We start from the raw sequence: 19,990 nt of genomic DNA, 5'->3' as shown, positions 1-19,990 counted from the left end.
CAACTCTAGGAACCACTCTTCTCCTTTATGTTTCTATGCACTTGACGACTCTGAGTACCTCACCTAAGTGGAATCATACTTTTGTCCTTTTGCATCTGTTTTATTTCACTTAGCATTATGTCTTTGTTCATATTGTAGCATGTGTCAAAATTTCATTCCTTTTTAGGCTGAATAATATTCCATTGTATGTATAAACCACTTTTTGTTTATCCGCTCATCTGTTGATGGACATTGCTTCCAAAAGATGGTTGCTTCCACATTTTGCATAATGCTGCTATACACACGAGTGTCCAAATACCTCTTTGAGTCACTGTTTTCACTTCTTTGGAGTATATACCCAGAAGTAGAATTGCTGGATCATATTACCATGTGATGGGAAAGTTTCAGAGTACACAAGTTTCCAGTTTCCAGTTTATCCACATCCTCATCAACACTTGCAGGGTTTTGGTTTTTAATAATAGCTATCTTAATAGGTATAGACAAGAAGTGCTTTCAAAGCTCATCTTCAGTTAAAGAGGAAGAGACTGAAATGCTAAGAGGGAAAGGGTCCCTCAGAGAGGCTGAGGTCACAAGCAAGTCAGTGACAGAGCAAGACCTGGAACCTGGGTCCCCAAACTCCCACCTGGTTATTTCTACTAAAACACAGTCTAGTTTCCATGGTTTTCTGTCCAAGGGTGTACAGTCATAGACAGGGGCCACATACAGATTTCAGATTTGTTTTGATCCTAACTTTTTTTTTTTTTTAATTTGAAAATAGTGTCAACATTTTAAAATGTGCTCATGCTGAGATGCTCAGTGCTGAGATGCTCTGTGACTGTAACCCGCCAGGCTCCTCTGTCCATGGATTCTCCAGGCAAGAATACTAGAGTGGCTTGTATTTCCTTCTCTAGGGGTTCTTCCTGTTACCACTAGCGCTTCCTGGGAAGCCCTTTAAGATGTGAGGGATCCTACTTTATTTTAAAAATCTAGGAACTTCCCTGTAGTCCAACGATTAAGACTCCATGCTCCCATTGCGGGGCATGGGTTCAATCCCTTGTTGGGAAACTAAGATCCTGCATGCTGTACAGTGTGGCCAAAAAATAAATAAAAATATAGATTTCTTATTTCTCCCTTCCAAATCAGAAGGTCTGGTGATTCTGGACCAACATTCTGCATAGAATGTTTGGAGTTGAGCAGCAAGTGCTGTCTTTAGGTGAAGCATTAGTTTGCCACACTGTCACCAGGCCCCACCACTCCCTAGTATCCTTCCACATAGACTGCTTCGCACACTGGCTAGTTTGTATGACACTGGAGTTTGCAGCTCTCTGCTTTAAGCACATAGATGTTAGTCATTCTCATCCTGGGAAATAACTATTTCCCAGATATCCTGAAAAATGATATTATGGGTGTGATTTCAGATTAGACGCTGTGACCTAATGTAGAACTTAATGGTCCTGTAATACATTTTTGCTTCTGTACTTTGCTTGCTGCTCGTAAAACCAAAGTTACTCCATTTTAAGATAAGGTTGTTTTTAAGTAAAGATTCCTAAAATTGTTTTTGAAAAAATAAAAAGAATAAATAAATAAATCAGACAGGAAAAAAAAAAAGATGTTAGTTATTCTGTGTCAGCAGATACATCGATATGTTCAACATCGCAGGCTTGTTCCGTACCCCCTCACCCTCTCCTCTGTTTTTGCTTGTCTATCTGAATATCTCAGCTATTTCCTCACCCTAGAAATGAAGTAATATTGCAAATAAATAATGAAAAATATAAGTAGAGAAGTATTTGAATAGTCTAATTTGGAGACAGTGTGATGTATTTGCCTAATCTGATTTGGAGATGATATGAAACATGAAAGTCCAACGACTTGCATGCTTGTCTTAATTCTTCCAGGAAATTCCTGGACAACTTTAGTAAGTCCCTTCCCTGTCTGGCCTCCTTCTGCTTTTGTGTTCTCAGGGGAGGGGAATCTCCAAGGTCCCAGAGGGCAATCTAGTTTTTAATGAAGATAAAACCCACTCCTTTTTCATGTCGGTGGAGAAAATCACCTCACCCACTTGAGCCGCTTCCCATACCCCTGTAAAGTGGCCCTTCCTATGACTGCCGGCACACCCACCCTCTGCTCTCTCTTTGCTGGCAGGTGAGAAACGACCTGACCGGGGTTCTGTATGGTGAGGACATTGAGATTTCGGACACCGAGAGCTTCTCCAATGATCCATGCACCAGTGTCAAAAAGCTTAAGGTAGGTGCAGCTGGCCAGGGCCTGGAGGCCAGACTGATGGTATGCTCCTGGGGTTCCCCAAAATCCCTGACTTTGAAGGAGTCTTGAATTCAGGCTGTTTCATTTTGTCCTTGGCATTTGAGACGTGAGGAAAAGCTCCCAGGAGCTGTCCCTTGCTTGTTGTCCAGCACTGGCCAGAGGTCTGCTTGCCAGGTACATGGCCATGTGGAATTGCTAGGTGATTTCGTATCTCTCAGTGGAGCTTGAGAGGCAAGCAGGGCACAACGGACATCATTGGCACCCACTCAAGGACAGGCTAGTGGGGAGCACTAATGACTCAGACCTGGCCCCTGCCTTCAGGGAACTTCCATCCTGTTGTGAAGAGTCTCACGGTGAGAACTTCTCTTGCCCAAACCCACAGCAAGGAAGTAATGTGGTTGAAACTGAAAGCTCAGGCTCCTGACCCCCTCCAGTGACGCTCACTCCAGGAACAGAAGGGTAAACTAGATGTTTGCTGTTGTAAGTAGTCCCCAGCTGTCATCTGCACATTCATTTCCCAAACTCTCTCAAAGGCATGTTTGTGCAGACCCTCTCCTGGGTTCACAGCCATCATCAGGCCTGCCTATGTCCTCAGGTGTCTGAAGGCAGATACCTCCCAGGGAAACCAGGAACAGAGGGGCTGGGGAACAAAGGGAGAAAGTGACTCATCCCTCCCAGGAGAGGATTCAGACACGGCTGCAGAGAAGGGACAGCCATGGAGGATGGACAGGGTGGAGACGCGCAGGGTAAAAATCAGAGGGCAGGGAGGCCATGCTCACTGTGTACTTGGGATCAGCAGGAATTCCAGGAAGCTGGAGTATCGGGATGGGGACACGGAAAAGATGCCAAGGCTGGAAATAGAATTTGGAGCCAGTTTCCACGAGCCTTGAATGTTGAGCTAAGAAGTTTGGTCTTGTATGCCAGGCAGCAAGGAGCTTCTGGGGGTTGTCCGTAGGTACAGACATAGTTAGAGCTGTCACCCTACTCTTCCATTCCCCTTGCCCACATTGAAAGTAGCCTGGGGCCTCAGATGCCAGCTGCTGACATGTCCCTTCTCTCTTGGCCTGATCCCAGATTATACTGATCAGAGCAGGTGGCAGTTTAGAGCTTATGAAGCCCTCTGTTCACACATGGGGAGGCTGAGACGCAGAGATGGGGACAGGGGAGCAGAGCACCAGTTGTTTGTCACCTGCTCAGAAGCAGACACCACATGGGCACGTGATATTTCAGCCCTGGAAGCCTCTGCCAATGAGGAAACGGTAGTAAGGGAGGGCCTGCTGGCAGCCCGGGTGTGTGCCCAGCTCTTTCCCCACAGGCCGTGTGGTCTGAGGGTGGACTCGGGTTGTGTGGGGCCCAGAGCATCCAGAGAGGAGGAGTGCCTGCTCTGCAGGGACCACCTGGGGTGACTGGGACCCTGGTGCTGCGCTGACATTCTCCTGCCATGTGCAGTGTCTCCCCAGGGTGGGCCCTGGAAATAGCTTCCTGCACCTGAGAGGCCCAGCGGAATTCTGTGGGCTTTAAAATTTAAAGAGCCTTTGTGTGTGGAGCAGACACACTAGTTGAAAGTCTACAAGAAACTGGGGATAGAACTTGGTGCTCTGCTCATCAGCCAGCCAATGCCACCAGAAGCAAGAGTGATCTGAATGCTTGCTAATGGAAATAGCAGCCGGCCTTTCCAGCTTCACCTGCCCATTCAGCCCTCCCAGAGCCCTGGGACAGAGGGAATTTTTGTATCCTCATTTCACAAATGGGGAACTTGAGGCTCAACAAGGTTAGGGACCTCACCCCTAGTCATCCAGCTGGAAAGTGGTGCGTTGGAATCCAAACTGGGATCTGGGCAACACCATGGTCCAGCTCCCCCACCACCCCGCACAGCTGCGGTTCTGAGAGAGGGTTCCAGCATCACATAAGCCTGGGAAAGCAGAGCCAAGGACAGCACGCTCAGTCTCTTGGCAAAGGCTCCCCTCAACATGGAGTGCTCTTCCCTCACCACCTGCGTAGCTACTTCTCAAACCTTCCTCTAGTCTTTTCTCAGTTGTCCCCCTTTCCCAGAGGCTTTATTTAAAATTTAAATCCCAGCCCCTCACACTCCCACTGCCCCTTTCTGTTAATTTCCTCCGTTTCACTGATGGATATCTGTATCTGTATCCCATTTCCTGGGGCTGCCATAACAAAGCACCATAAACTAGGTGGCTTAAAACAACAGAAGTTTATTCTCTCACATCTCAAGGACAGAAGGCCAGGGTCAAGATGTTGGCAAGCCCATGCTCTATAGCAGGCTCAGGGACTCTTCCGTACCTTTCTCTAAACTTCTGGTGTCAACTGGCAATCCTTGGCATTCCTTGACTTGCAGCTATGTAACTCCTTTGCCTAAACTGACATTTCCCCTCTTTCCCTTCACATCATTTTCTTCTTAGGAAACTAGTCTTGGAGGATTAAGAGACTGCCCTGCTCCAGTATGACCTTACCTTAACTGATTTCATCTATTAATACAATGATGCTGTTTTCAAATGAGGTCACGTTCTGAGGTATCAGGGGTTAAGACTTCAACATATCTTTGGGAAATGCAGATCACCCCATAACAATATCTGACCTCCTGTTCATTTTTCCCAGTTGTTTTGCCATCTGTCTCTTCCCACTAGGATGAAAGCTCTAGGAGACAGCAGTTTCTGTCTGTCTGGATCACTATTTTATTCCCCACCACCTGGAACCAAACCTAATTTGCTCAACAAATTTGATGAGTGGGCATAAACCAAATACCAAATCTGGACAGACAAAGGATAAAACACTCAGAGAAAAGTAACTTCTGGAGAGCTCAGAGAAGAAGCAAATATCTGGTGGAATAAGATAGAAAAGGAAGTACAGCGGACAAGGAAGAAAACTAAATAGTGACTAGCAGAATTAAAATCTGCTTTGGAGGTAGTAGACAGCAGAGTTAATGCCACAAAAAATAAAAATCAATAATATGCAGGACAAACTTGAAATGCTTTCCCAAAATTCAGAGGAAATGGTCAAAGAGATCAATCTAATGAGAGGAAAGATAAGTTATGGACACTGGAGAAGGGAGATGCTAAGGGAAAACTGGGACAAATGAAACAGAACCAAAATCTAAAACAAAATAGGCACCCGAGTATCAATAAGCTTAGCTACCATCCAGATCTTGGCTTCTAATACCATTCTCCATGGAAAGGAACCGGGGATCCTTGGAGAAATGGCTGACCTGGGACTGGGACAGGAAACATACAAAATGATCCTGGAGTGTCCTGTAGTGCCAGAAAGTTGAGGACGTGCTCAAACCACATCAACAGCACACACTGATTTGGTAGGGGGAGCGGTGTCAGAATTGTTCACCAGCCAAATGAAGTAGCCACTGAAGGAGCTCCCAATGACCAGAACTGAAACATTTGAGCAATAAAATAAAAGGAGTATTGGATTATAACCCAAAGTATAAAACAAAAGCCCATGACTGGGTAGGTAAATGGGAAAGAATATACAAATCTTCTGTGCCAAAGAATTCTAAATAATTTGTGTAGATATTTCAGGCCCAAGGAAATGGAGCAGAAGTACCCACTTGTTAAGTGTCTTCCTTCCAAAGAGCACAGGATGAAAAGGGGGAAAAGAAGAGTAACTTTAGAGTGAAAGAACCTGACAAATGCTACCTTGGCCAAGTGACCAAGGTCAGCATTTACAGTAAGTCTTATTGATAGTATATACCTTTGATATGATCCCCCAAACCTGTAAACGCAGGCTAACAATGAGAAAAACATCAGGTGAATTCTGGTTGAAGGCCATCCTGCAAAATACCTGACCAGTACTCCTCAAAACTTTTTAGGTCTTCAAAACTAAGGAATGCCTAAGCAAAAATGAGCCTACAGAGACATGACAACAATATATAATGTGGTATCCTGAATGGGATCCAGGAGGAGAAAAAGGACCCTAGAGAAAAAGAAAAAAACTAAGAGTATCAGAATAAAATATGAGCTTTAGTTAATTATGAATGGGTATTGATTTATTAATTATAACTAATGTACTATATAAAAGTAAGATGTTAATAATAGGGGAAACTGGGTGAGAGACATATAGAAATTCTCTATACTTTCTTTGTGATTTTTCCATAAATCTAAAACTATTCTCAAGAAATTTATTTTAAAAAATAAGCAACAAACTTAAGAGGATTCAAGAGAGAACTCCTAGATTGGACCATACAAAATTGCCAATATTGAACCATTTTGAAACTACAAAGTCAACAGTTTCTTAAGGAAATGCGTAGACTATTTGTGCAGACTAGCTGGCCTTTCTACATTCTAGCAGAATTGGTGAAAAGAGAGTCATACCCAGACACATTTTGTTAAAAGTTTTGAAATACAAACATAAAAGGGAAAATCTACAAGTACCTAGGCCAGAAAAAAAAACCAAATTGCCCACAAAGGTGCCCTGCAACGTTCAATCCCAGAAACGATGGAGCAGCTTGGAGACATTTTCCCACATGTGAGGTTCACATGACGTACTACTAGCTTGGTGCCCTTGAAGTTAACCCTTGAAGTCCTATGTCAGCCTGCCTTGAACAACAGCTAACTTTATAGCTGAGGTCGTGACAGAAGCAGGTGAGCAGGGATCATGGAAACGGTAGAGAGAGCTAAGTAGTTGTTATAAAAGTGCAAGCAGATGCAGAAGTTCATTTTGAAAGCAAACATGAATATACATATAATGCAAATAAATACTCTAATAACAGTAACTGAGATATAAAAACCCAAATTCCATTAACAGAGGCCAAAATGTGAGTAAAAAAAAAATCCTGATCTTAATTAGAAGTGGGGCTCAAAAGAGACTATTTTGCTTATGATTTTCATAATTAGAAAAATATAAGTTTACAAGGCTTTGAATAACTTAATGGCAAATATGTTAATACTTAAGCAGAACCCAAAGCTCCTGAAACACAGAAGATAAAAGCAAAGAAAATCTAGTCCACATATCAAAAAATGAAGCAAACATGAAAACCAGTAAACATAAACTAATACTGAAGATCAAATATAGTCATTCTGACCAGAAATTCAAATAGGTCAAACTTCCTATGAAGAGGCAAAGACTTTCAGTTTGTGTTTTAAAGAACTAGGTATAGTTATAGTTATATTTACAACACAGTGACACAGAAAGGTCAAAGGTAAAAGGTCAAGCAAAGGTATATCAAGCAAACCAAATTGAAGCAAGGATCCAGTGTTCACATTAGAATACAGAGAATTCAAGGTATAGGCATTGACCAGGATTAAGTGGTTTTCTGTAGATAATGGTACAATTCACCCTGAGAATAGCATACTTATGGACCATTACTACTCTAAATTGCATCTCACTGAAATATATAAAGAATGACCTGTTAAAATAACAAGAAGAAGTGACACAAACACAGTAGTATTGGAAGCCACAGCATTTTTCTCTCAGTCTTGGACAGATCAGCCATTCAAAAATAGCAAGAACATAGAGGAACTGAATAATGGGATTAATCAGGCTGATTTAGCAGATATATATCAAAGTTTGTCTAAAAGAAAGTCAGGAAATAAAACCATCTCTGTGAGATGAAGACCCCAGGCCTTTAAGCTCACTCTGGATGGACCTGTTTTGATCAGGAATGTTTAATGTAAATGGTCACCAGGCTGGGCTAGGGAGCCACCTCTCACAGTTCAGTTCAGTCGCTCAGTCGTGTCCGACTCTCCGCGACCCCATGAATCACAGCACGCCAGGCCTACCCCTCACAGGGCCCTGAATATTTCCGTGGTGCCCACGCTGAAGCACAGGACTGTGTTGGGGAGAACACCAGGCTCCAGATGTACCCCTCTGTTCATTTTAAAGCCACAGAACGCATTCCAGGACATAGTACAGCATAGGGGTCTTCTGTCTTGGTGCAGAAAGAATTCAATCGGAGGCAGAGTGACAGGTAAGGGAAGAGTTTTTAGTATAGGGTGCTGTGAGAGACACAGCTGGGCAGGCACGGGAGTGCTGCACTGAGAACTTACTGGGCTCTGGTTTTATAATCAAAGGAAAAGTGAGGCGGTGGAGAAGGCCACCTTCTTCCTCGCACTTGAGTAGACATCAAGCTTCCACCATCAGTTCTTCCCCCATGTTGGGTAGGGGAGTTTTCTTGTCCCTGCATAGCGAACTAGGACTGTCATGGAGCTATGAAAATGAGCAGGAAGGTGGTAAAATGTACTAAAATATGGTAAATCATCTCAGGTTTCGGTTTAAGGCCATCTTTTCCCTATATTTTTGTTTTTAATGTGCACAAAGGAGCATGTCCTAGGAGTCATTAACTGACCTACCTCACTAGGCAGGATGTGGGTCTTATGCCACCACTGTTTTATTGTCTGGGGGCATGTCTCATGATTCTGTTGCATTCTTGCTAAGCAAGACTGTTCTCTAGATGAATCAATCACTTACAAGATCTCCCATACTTTTTTCTTTATTTATGATCCTTTAGTGGGATTAACTGTTTAATTGCCTACTTTGTCCCTTTATGCTGTCCCTATCAATTTCAGGAGCAGCCACCAACCCATCATTCAGGATTCAGACTCCAGGGAAATCTCCCTGTTTTATAAATCAGATGACTGCTGCTGCTACTGCTGCTAAGTCACTTCAGTCGTGTCCGACTCTGTGTGACCCCATAGACGGAAGCCCACCAGGCTCCCCTGTCCCTGGGATTCTCCAGGCAAGAACACTGGAGTGGGTTGCCATTTCCTTCTCCGAAATCAGATGACTGGCAACCTTAATTCCATCTGCAATGTTAACTCTCCCTTGCTGTGTCATAGCATGTCCCCAGCTTTCAGGGATTTGAACATGGTCATCTTTGGGAAGCCATTACAGGAAGGCCACAAAGACAGGTCTTGAGGAGGACTGTTCCCCGCTTTGCTCCATGGGAAAGTCCTAGTGGGAATTACTCTCTACCCCACAGTCTAGAAGCCCAGCCTGACTGCCTGAACTTGAGGTTCATACAAGTACCCCAAGGGGACTTGAAGCTACAGAATAAATGTGGTGCATCTTCCTAGCAGACCAGCTTTTCTCAGAGACGTGGGAAGAAAAGCATTATTTTTATCTTCAGATGAACATAGATATGTTATCAGAATGCTAAATATGCATGAATTTTCAAGATAAAATGATAAACTTTAAAGAAGTGCCATGCTTCACCAGGGCTGCTGGGGCTGTTCCCTCTTTCACTCCCATCCTTAAGATATATGGCTCCTGATTCTCTGCTTTTAGGGACACCTCTGGGGAAGGAAAAATAGTCTAAGAAAGACTAATTTTAACTAAATGAAAGAGAATACTCATTCTGGGTGTGGAATCAGTCTATCAGAGCCAGGGGAACTTTGGAAAGCATCTAGGCAAACCCTCTCAGGCTTATCTCAGGTCTCATGACCAAAGTGAGGGAGCAGGAGCAGGCCTGGGCTTCTGACCCTTTCACCAGTGCCCACTGCCCCAGGTCAGGCCACCTCCCAGCCCACATCATGGCTGGCCTCTAATAGCTCAGCCATCTTGTGCTCATTGCATGACACCCCTTTCTACAACATTGAAGGTGATATCTTTTGATTCCCCAGCTACCTAGTGGGTAGAGTAAGCTGTAGAAAGCCAGGAAGCTATTAAACGTGGGCTTAGACAGATGCACAGGTGTCAGGAGACGTCAGATAACTCAGAGGTCAGTGTCAGGGTCAACCTTGACCTTCTAGCAGAACCCCCACACTGCTGTCACAGGGAAGCAAGATGGGTAGCTTTCTGCTTTCCTGCTCTTTTAAATGCACATCAGCTATTTTAATGTCTCAGGATTGCATTTGCCCCTCAAGTCCTTCCACTTCAAAATCCAAGGTACTTTTATCATTGTAGCAGACTGGGTGTTGAGCCCCAGCAGCCCAGGCCCTGGGGGGTTGGCCTTCTCAGCTTGGGAGGGAATATATAGGGATGAGTGGTCAAATGCTTGGGCTCTGGGGCCAAACTCACCTTGGGTCGAGGCCAAAGCCACCACTTCTTATCCCTGTGACCTGATGTCTTAGGTTGAACTCCCTAGAAACAGAGTCTGAGACCTTTGTGAAAGAGATTTATTGAGAGTGTGCTCAGGAGAAGGGGAGAGAAGCGGGGTAGGGCAAGCGGGGAGCTGGGTCAGAACGCCTTCTGGCTGATGACTGGTTTAACCTGGCCCTGCTGGCCCTCTGGCGCACAATTTGCACCACAGAGCTGGTCCCACCTTTCAACAAGGGGGCTGGAGTTTCCTAGTACTGGCTGCTATGGAGGGTGAGGTGCAACATGACCTTCCAGGGCCTGGAAGCTCCCCTTGGCTGAGGGAAGTTCTCCAGGAAAGGGAGGGACCTGGTGGCAGCCCACCCTCACTGGAACTGGGTTGGACCCCCGAGGAGGGGGTCCCATAGGACCACCAGCATATGCTGTGCCTAGGCTGTGCACTTAAGGCTTTCGGGCTCAGTTTGCACATGAGACTGTCCAGAGTGGGCATAATAATAGCACCTACCGCCTAAGGCAATAGCTAGAAAGAGTTCAGAAGCTGTCATTTGTGATGGTTATACACTAGTGCTTTGAACTGAGTCATGCTTCTTAAGTGTTATTTTTGTGTGAGATTTTAGCTCCCTTTAAGGGCCCCAGAGACAAAGGGCTTCTTTCTAGACAACATGAGAGGAGCCAAGGAAAAGGAAAGGAAATCCACCCAAGGTTTGGACTGAGCACACCTTCTGGGGCCTCCCACCCCATGGCTGTTCCCTTCCATGTTTGCACTCGCCTGTGAGTGTGGCCTGTTGAGGGTGTAAACATAGGTCTCCGCTACCATCCATGACCTTAAATCTAGCCCTCTAAGAAGAAGCTGTCATTTGTCTGATCTCAGGACATCTATGTTCACTCCAGACAGCCCCCTGCAGAGCCAAGCAAAAGTCCATGGCCGGGACTTCAGATACACTGTCCTCTGCCACGTTCCAGTGTTTCTAACGTCACAGAACTGTTCTGCACACTCATCCTCAGACATGGTCATGGCTGTCCTCCCCTATCTTCTGGCAATCCTTCAACTGCCCCCTAAGCCCTTTCACCTATAGAGAAGAGTGCCTTTATACCCCTGACAGGGAGGTGTGTGGGCATGGCCAGAAGCCGGTCCTCTGCCAACAAAGCTCTTTCCTTTCTCAGGATTTTAAGGAAACCATACAAGTTATACAACATTGGAAAGTGTGATTTCGGAACTTTTGTGATAGTGTGGGTGTGTTAAAACTTTTAAGATTCCCCCAATCCAAAATCTTTCCCTTCACCCCTGAATCTTCCAACAAACTGCTACTCCAGAAAGAAGAACCAGGTATATCTGCAATTTTTGTACTCTCAGGAGAACTCCTCTGCCCCTGGAGTACACATATCCCATTTTGAGAACACCTTCAACTCCTTATGCTTCTCAAGGCCCCCCACCCAAGTATCACTCCAGTCACATTTCCCGTTGTCCTCTCCCAACCCTTGATCCAGGCTCCACCTGCACCAGTTGCTGGCTTGTCCTCTTTTCGCCTAGATTTTGCAGCACCTTGCCCCTTTGCTCACCATCTAGAATCAGAGTGGGTGTGAATATCTTCCTGCATCAAGTGCAGCCTAGCCCTGGATAGGCTCTTTCTCCAGGGCCTTCTAATGGTAGGAGGCACCAAGGTGAGAGTGCTGGTTTTGGGGTGCTGTGCTGGATTTGGGAAAGCCTTTTGCATCTCTAGGAAGGAGTTAAGTAGATCCGTGATCCCTTGGGTCCCAGGAGAGAACTTCACAGAGGAGAAAGTGGCCCAAGCCTGGTGGGACAGGGATGGTTTCTCGAGTAGGAGCTCCTGAGCTAAGGCAGGAAGGGAGAGCAGCAGCCCTCCAGGCAGAACGAGTTGGGCGGGAGGGAATGGCATTCTGGATGCGTGAACTTGTATAAAGAGAGGACGAGTGAGAAAATGGATGAATGAGTGAGTGGGTGAATGAATGAATGCATGTATGGCAGACAATCTAAGAGAACTTCAGGTGGTTCGTTCTCTGCGATGTGGAGGTATAGCAAGAAATGTGATTGTTGAAATGAGCAGGAGTGAGTTGGTAAAGAATCTGAGATGTTCTAAGGAGCTCAGAGTTTGATCTGTCAAGGTCTAAGCCGTGGAAAGATTTTACACAATCAGATTTGAATTTAGGAATGATTCCCTTGTCTGCTCTGTGGAGACTGGATGGATGGGGCAGGACTAAAGGCAGAGAGATCCAGCTGGGAGGCTGCAGTGGTGTGATGGTGGAGTGATGGTGGCTCAACCCAGCGCAATGGGGCTGGAGAGACCAGAGTGTTTCAGGAGCTAGTGAGCAGACAGAGCCAACAGGCCCTGGTTGTGGCTAGGATGAGGAGAGGAGAGACCTCAGGGAGCTCCCAAGTTTCTGATCTCAGGGAGTGCCATTCTAGAGATAGGCAGTATAGGAGGAGGAAAGGCGTTTGGGGAAGGATGGTGAGTTCACTTGGGACACGTTGAGCTTCAGGTACCTGGGAGAATCCACATGGAGGTATCCAAGGGACAGCTAGAAGGCGGCTCAGGAGAGAGATTTGGGAGTGAACAGCTTTCAGAGGGGAGTTGTGGCTGGGGTCATGAATGAGGTTGCCCAGGGAGAGTGATGAGGGGAGAACTATATGGAACACCAGCATTAGGGGTGGGCAGAAGGATGAGGGACTGATTGAGAATCTGAGCAGGAATGACCAGGAGGCAGGAGGGAGCGTCATGGAAGCCAGCACCATGGGACAGAGGGGGATTCATTAATCATGAATCCTACAATTACCGGGTCAGGTAAGGAGTGTTATGCGTGTTTCAGACAGGAGAAAATCGAGGCTGCAGGAGATTAAGACCCAGGGTCATGCACCTGGTAGGTGCTGGAGCTGGGATGTCAGCCAAGGTCTCTCTGACTCCAAAATCCAATAAACTGTTTTTACTGTACCATGTTTAGCAACACAGAGCTTGGCACAAAGTAGATGCTTCATAAGTGTTTTTTGGATGGATATGGATATGGATAGGTGAATAGTGTTGGCAGCAAGAGATGCTATAAAAAATTTAACAAATAAGCAGAAAGACCCTGAAGTGTCCCAGGAGCAAGGCCACAGAACGGAAGCAGCTTAGAACTTTTTATAGCATTGCAGACATGGTGATGACAAAGGCTTGCCTTCCTTCGACTGGGCTCTGTTAAAGATCTTTTAAAGTCCTTTCAGAGCAAGTTTTTTTTTTTTTCTGTCTTTCCATTCTTGCTTGCAAACGAAGGATGATTTTAGAATCCAAGCCTTTTTTATTTTGCTAAAGTGCATGATGAGTAAAATGGCCTCCCAGTCAGCACTTTCCAATTTTGAAAGATGCTAAAAACTGATCTTTAAAGGGATGTTTCTCTTCTTTATGCATCAAAGAGCCTTGCGGCCTGCTGGGAAGGACGGGATAAATGTCAGGAAGGTAGCATCACCTGCAGGGCTGAGTCTCAGTGCAGAGTGTAGGACTGCGATCGGGAGCAAGCGTGTGGGCTGAGGCCTGGCTGTCTCCTGGAGGCTGCCTGTACATCCTCCTTCTGCCTGTTCACCATGGGGCAGGGCCCAGCCTGGATCCTGTCCCCTAGAAAGCAGCCAAGAACCCCTTACCCTGACCCAGCAGAGAACTTCACGCAGACACTCAGTAAATCTTTGTTGAATGAATAAATGAGTCATAGGACCTATGGTGGGGCTTCCCAGGTGGCACTAGTAGTGAAGAACCCACCTGCCAACGCAGGAGACATAAGAAATGTGGGTTCGATCCCTGGGTCAAGAAGATCCCCTAGAAAATGAAATGGCAATCCACTCCAGTATTCTTGCCTGGAGAATCCCATGGATAGAGGAACCTGGTGGGCTACAGTCAATGGGCTCAAAAAGAGTTGGGCACGACTGAAGCAGCTTAGCATGCAGCGCAGGACCTATGGTACAGTATGTACCTATTAACCCCATTGAGGTAATAAGATAACAGCTGTTTATAGAACATTTGAATATAGATTTTCCTTTGAAATAAAAGGAGAAGAATGGGTTGTGAGAAGGTTATAAAAAACTAATTCTAGCTGGGTGTTTCCTATTTGTCAGGAACTACGGTAAGCACTTTATAAGGATAATCTCATTTAGCCCTCTAAGTACGCACTGTAAGTGAGTACTGCCATTATTCCCATCTCGCAGATAAGGAAACTGAGGCCAAGTTGGGGAAAAGAGCCACTTGACGCTACCTGAGTGGAGCTGAGATTTGAACAAACCTCAGAACTCAAAGAGACTCTGAAATGCCTTAATTGGGAAGCTCTGTGGACTCCTGGAAGGTGGAAAGGCCTAGCATACTGAGGGGTGGGGTCTTGACTGGGAACTTGTTTCTGCTGCTAACTACCCTGGGGACCTTGGAAGTTCCTTTCTCTCGTCTGGCCTCAGTTTCCCTAAGCGTAGAGTGAGGTTGGAAAGCAGACGCTGTGTCAGTGTCCCCCATCATTTGCCTGCTTTTGCTGGAGGAGAGCAGGGAAGGTGAGGCCCTTCTAAGCCATTCGCTTTGGCCTGCAGCCTGTGGCCTCCTGGGCTGTGCCGATCACATGCTCACCTCCACATCCGTGTCTTCTGTCCACAGGGCAATGACGTGCGGATCATCCTCGGCCAGTTTGACCAGAATATGGCAGCAAAAGTGTTCTGTTGTGTAAGTAACACTTCGGTTGTGTCCTTTGTGTCTTTGGGGAGGTTCATGAAGCTTCTTCTTAGATTCATTCTTACTGCCTGATCCTTAAATAGCATCATAGTGTTATGGAAAGATGCGGGGTCTGGCTGCTCACTGTTCAAAAGCCAATAAACAGACCAGGTTGGTGGAAGGGAAAGTTTGCTCTATTTCAGATGGCGGCAGCTCGGCAGGAGGGTGGATGTCTGTCCAAAGGCCAGCTCCCCACCACTGACAGTCAGTGGGGAAGCTCTTTATAGACAGACGGAGGGGGCTACATTCAGAGACAGCATAGTCAGCTCTGACAGTCATCATCAGATTGGTCATCAGAGGTCTGACCTGTGTTATCTTGGTTGATTGGGTACAATTAATCTTCAGTTCCAAGGTCTGTTTGTTTCCATTTCTTTGAGGCCGTTTCTTAGAATTATGTCGTGGGTACAGTCCGGTCATCATGTAGTTAACTTCTCCACCTGGGGCTTCAGTATCTATAAGACAACTCACAGGATATGGCTCAGAGTATTATGGATAGTCCTTGAGAAGAAACTAAAGGTCCTTGACTATGCTTCATAACTACATTATTATTATATGGTCCTTTTGACCGTTTTCCTTTGTTTCTGCTTGGTCTCATTTCTCTGATTAAACTTATTCTTTGACCAAAGTTTTCCACAGACAAAAGGCAGGCAGGGGACACAGAGTAGGCAAGGACCATAGGGTCCTGATCCATTTCAATAGGACCAGAGTCCGGGGTGTTGGAAGCATAAGTATTATTCTCACTGCTCTTTTTGGGGAGCTAAAACCCCAGGGCTCAGAACAGTTCAGTTGTGGAAAAACCAGGAACCTCAGTTACTAACCCACTAACCCACTGTCTAACCATTGCCTTTGTGCCACCAGCTAGTTCAAGTCTCCTCAACCCAGCCGCGTTTAATGGAGCAGCACTGTGCGCACTACACTGGGGGAGACACAGGAATCCAAGGTGGGACAGGGGTGCCTCAAACCCCTTCCTGCCCTGTAAGCAGGGCTCAGTGTCAGGCTTAGCACAAACCATCAACTGTTCAGTATTTACCACCAAATCCTTTTCACTGTCTGGTGTGTGATAGATGACAAAGTACATTTTAAAACCTTTTCTCATTTAAGCTTTTCAGTAACCAAGTGAAGCTACTGTTATTACCCTTGTTTTATAGATGAGGAACTAGAGGTCCAGAGAGGTGGAGGGGCTTGTCCAAGGGCAGAACCAAGACTCCATCCCCATTCACCTGATTCCCAATCAGATCCTCTTTTCTCCACACAATAATCTAACCTGAGCACATGTAAGAGTTCTAACCCAGGAACTATGTCTTTTTATTTTGATGCCCTGGCTCCCCCTCCTGCACCCCAGGGTCAAGAGAGAAGTCAACAGAGTGAGAGCCTAGTCACATGAGTCATTGTCAACCCAATAAGTTCCTCCTCTTAGAATGAGGTTATTTTAGGTCTCGTCTCCAGTGATGGGCCACAGGCCTCTGTTTTCTTTGACCTTTTTTCAGTAACTTGGATGTGATTATAAAGATATGCTTATAGGAATTTTATAAGTTGTGAACTATGTTGGAAGATAGATCCAGGGTGCAAAGAACCTTACCAAGCTGGAATGTTTGGTTAAATCTAGGAAGACTAAATCTAACACAGGAGACCTGGGTTCGATCCCCGGTTCAGGAAGATCCCCTAGAGGAGGAGATGGCAGTCCACTCCAGTATTCTTGCCTGGAGAATCCCAAGGACAGAGGAAGCTGGTGGGCTACAGTCCATGGGGTCACAAAGAGTCGGACACAACTGTGCGACTAACATACAATATAAGGCTATATTAGAACAAATTGGACTGCCTGTGTCTGAGGTGGTAGAGGCACAGCTGAGGAGTACTGTGCATTTAGAGCAAAAGAGACTTGAGTCTCAGGTGACCTCAAGGTTACCGTGAGTAACCAGTGTGAGCACAGCCACCAGGGAGCCGCAGTGACCATCTGGCTACACCCCCACACCAGGGCGGTGGTCTCTTTGCCGTCTGCTGGAGAGACCCCACCCTGGGTGCCCTGCTCAGCTCCTGGTGCCCTGTTTTAGAAGAGATGAAGGGACTGAGAAGAGGCCAGGAGTGAGGAAAGAGCAGTGGTTGGAAAACACAGTCACACAGGGATGTTTCCTTGTGAAGGCTCAGGAGCAAAGTGGGAACTGCCTGATCTCTCAAAATAGAAGGGAGGAGGCAGAAGCTACTGGCTGCTGTTTCAGGGACGTCTCTTGAGTTTAGCACTTAGCACTCCAAAGTCAGTCTGCCTGTGCTTGGACCCCTGGTCTGCAGCTTAGTAACTGAATGTGGGCTTGTTGACACTTTCTGAATCTTGGTTTTCTCATCTGTAACATGGGGATATTAATAACACCTGTCTCATAGGGTTGTTGCAGAGATTAAATGAGCAAAAACACTTTGCATAATGCCTGACACACAGTGAACTCTCCACAGATGTCAGCAATCTTTTTTTGTTTATGTAGGTTTCTGAGGATGGAATGAACCACCATTGGGCTGGCAAGGTTACTAACTGGTAAACTTTACAAGATTGTGTTAAGTATCCTATGTCTCAGTTAAGGATAACAAGGAGTCTTTCATATGAAAATCTAAGGAGGAGCATGGGATAAATTGAAAAAACAGAGCAAATTGATTTAATACATTTTACTTCAAACTCATAATACCTTACATGTTACCATCTAAGGTCCAGAAATGGACCATTTGGAAAAGGAAAATAATGCTCCAAATTAGAAGACATAAATATTTAGAGAAGAAGATGAATTTTATCCCCATATATCCCCAAAGCCTTGTAAACAACTGGCACACGGTAAGTGATTATTGATCCAATAGGAAAAATAAATCAATAAAAATGACCTGGGAAGACGTCACACTGGGCCCTGGCCATCTTCTGTTTGCACAAAATATAGACAGACCTCCTCTTCTGATTTGAGCCAAGCTCTAAGCCAAGGTGTGGCTGTGATTTCCCTCCGTGCTGGGATTATTTTCCAAGTGGCATTTCCAGCAGTGTGGTTTCCATTTCGTAACAGACGACGTGGCGGTCTCCCTCTTAAACAAAAACCCCAGGCTGCTTGCCTTCCACAGCATGGGACATTGTCTTACCTCCTCATCCCACTTTCCTCTTCCTCTTAGACTTTGGGCATTTTGAAGTGGCCTTTCTCTTAGAGTCTTTGCTGGCAGCTTCATTCATTGAAGTGTTTCTCAGAAGTTTTGTGTTTGGAATTTATTCCATGTGTCAGATCCTCAGATGGACCTCCCTGTCAGGACTTTCCGTTTTACATGCTTAGGAAGGAGCTCTTCTGGCAGGCGTGGAAGATCTCAAGGAGAGTCTGCTCAGTGTCTTCACACTGGATCAAGACTCTGACATATGGGAGAGGCTGCTGAGAGCAGAGATGCAGGGCCTTGCTGCCTGTGTCAGGGTCAGGGTCCAGGCGCAACCAGATGGAGACAGCCGCATCTTTGCCATCCAAATGCCACATGCAGTGCAAACTTTGCAGCATGTTGCTGCATGTTCTTGAGATTGGACCTGCCACCAATGGGAGAGCAGATTCCAGCAAATGCAAAGCCTCTTTATAGCCCTCTGGCAAAATGTTCACTTTGGCTCCAGCAAAGGATGAGCGTGACCTGTCACTTGGTTGCTTGGTGGTCTATTCTAAATTCTCAAGCACTCTGACCTGGGTTCTTGTTTTAGTTCTGCCAGCTGTATGACCTCAGACAGGCCACTGTGCAACTCCAGTCCCCAGCTCCCTCCCCTAAAGTGGAAACTATGACCTCTGCCTTATGTGCCTCATTGGATGGTTGAGAGGCTTAAACAAGGTCACCAAAGGATGACCATCATCCCAACTGTGAACTGCTTTACTGATGTGAGGACTTATTGCTATTGTGGTTGTGAAATGCCTGTAAAAGGGAAATGTCCTTCTTGCACGGGGAGGTGAGAAAGCAAAAGGAAACTTAATAAAAAGAGGAAATTGGATTTTTAAATTACCTCATGGCCACCTGTCTGCAGCTAATGAGAGCAGAGTGGTTCATGGGACTGAAGAACATGGACTTAGGACTGCCCATCATTACCTGGCAGGGCTGTTTGGTGGCCACAGGGCCTGAGACCACATTCCTACTAGAGGCAAAAAAAAAAAAAGAAAACCAAGGTGACCAAGTCAACTGAAAATGTGTTCAGTCAGTCACTCTACAAATAGTTATTGGATGCCCTTTATACATCAGGCAGTGTGCTCAGCACTGGGGATCCTGGGAAGAGCAGACACTTCCCCCACCCCCACCCCGAAACTCCCTATTCCGCAAAGGAGACAGACAAAGATACCAGCAGCTTCCTAAAGGTCAGTGTCCCACCATCTCAACTCTTCTGAATGTGGGAGTGCTGAAACGGAGGCCCGGAGGCTTCTCTGCAGTTGCTGTAGACATTAGCTGTTATATTTAAGCCTAGTCTACCTCCCTTGCAGGAGAGCCTTTTAGACCCTCACTCAAAACCTGTGTACTTTTTTTCTACACATATGTTTAACAATCCTTGCTTTCCATAGCAATTTAAAAGCAACAGATTCAGAGTGGGGAAAGGGATTTAATGACAGTGAAAGTGACAGCCTAGACCTGACAGCTAGGAAGGAGACAAAGCCATCAAAAATGGATCAAAAATTCCAAGAACAACAGTCTGGGGCCATTTGGTATTTGGACCAATCTTCCCTATGTTCAGAAGTATCACTGCCCATAGCCCAAAAATGGCTAATGTTCAGAATAAAGCCTTGAGTTAGTAGTTAATGGGATAAGAAAATGGAGAATGGGATGAGAAGGAGCAGCTGAAATGTTCCTGCACATAATGTTGGCCAAGCATGTACACATAACCTCATTTATTATTATTGTTATTATTTTATTGAGGTATTGTTGACATACAATGTTGCATTAGTTTCTGGTATACAGCAAAGGGATTCAGTTATATATACACTTTTTCATATTCTTTTCCATTGTGGTTTATTATAGGGTATTGACGGAGAAGGCAATGGCAAGCC

The 19,990-nt window shown here is 45.6% G+C and overlaps 1 protein-coding gene across 2 annotated transcripts in view; it reads left to right on the top strand.

Moving 5' to 3' along the window:
- GABBR2 (gamma-aminobutyric acid type B receptor subunit 2) overlaps positions 1-19,990 on the top strand; it is a 379,938-nt gene that overhangs the window by 193,600 nt on the left and 166,348 nt on the right. For both annotated transcript variants that reach the window (XM_055427123.2, XM_055427124.2), the window contains exons 4-5: positions 2,122-2,223; positions 14,856-14,921. In XM_055427123.2, the coding sequence (XP_055283098.1) occupies positions 2,122-2,223; positions 14,856-14,921 (168 nt within the window). The remainder of the gene's footprint in view (positions 1-2,121; positions 2,224-14,855; positions 14,922-19,990) is intronic.

Source organism: Moschus berezovskii, chromosome 7 (genome assembly GCF_049115385.1).
Source record: "Moschus berezovskii isolate FMDL1 chromosome 7, NW_MosBer_1.0, whole genome shotgun sequence".
Taxonomy (NCBI): Eukaryota; Metazoa; Chordata; class Mammalia; order Artiodactyla; family Moschidae; genus Moschus; species Moschus berezovskii.
The sequence above is the reverse complement of the archived record's forward strand: the minus strand, read 5'-3'. Positions and strand labels throughout refer to the sequence as shown.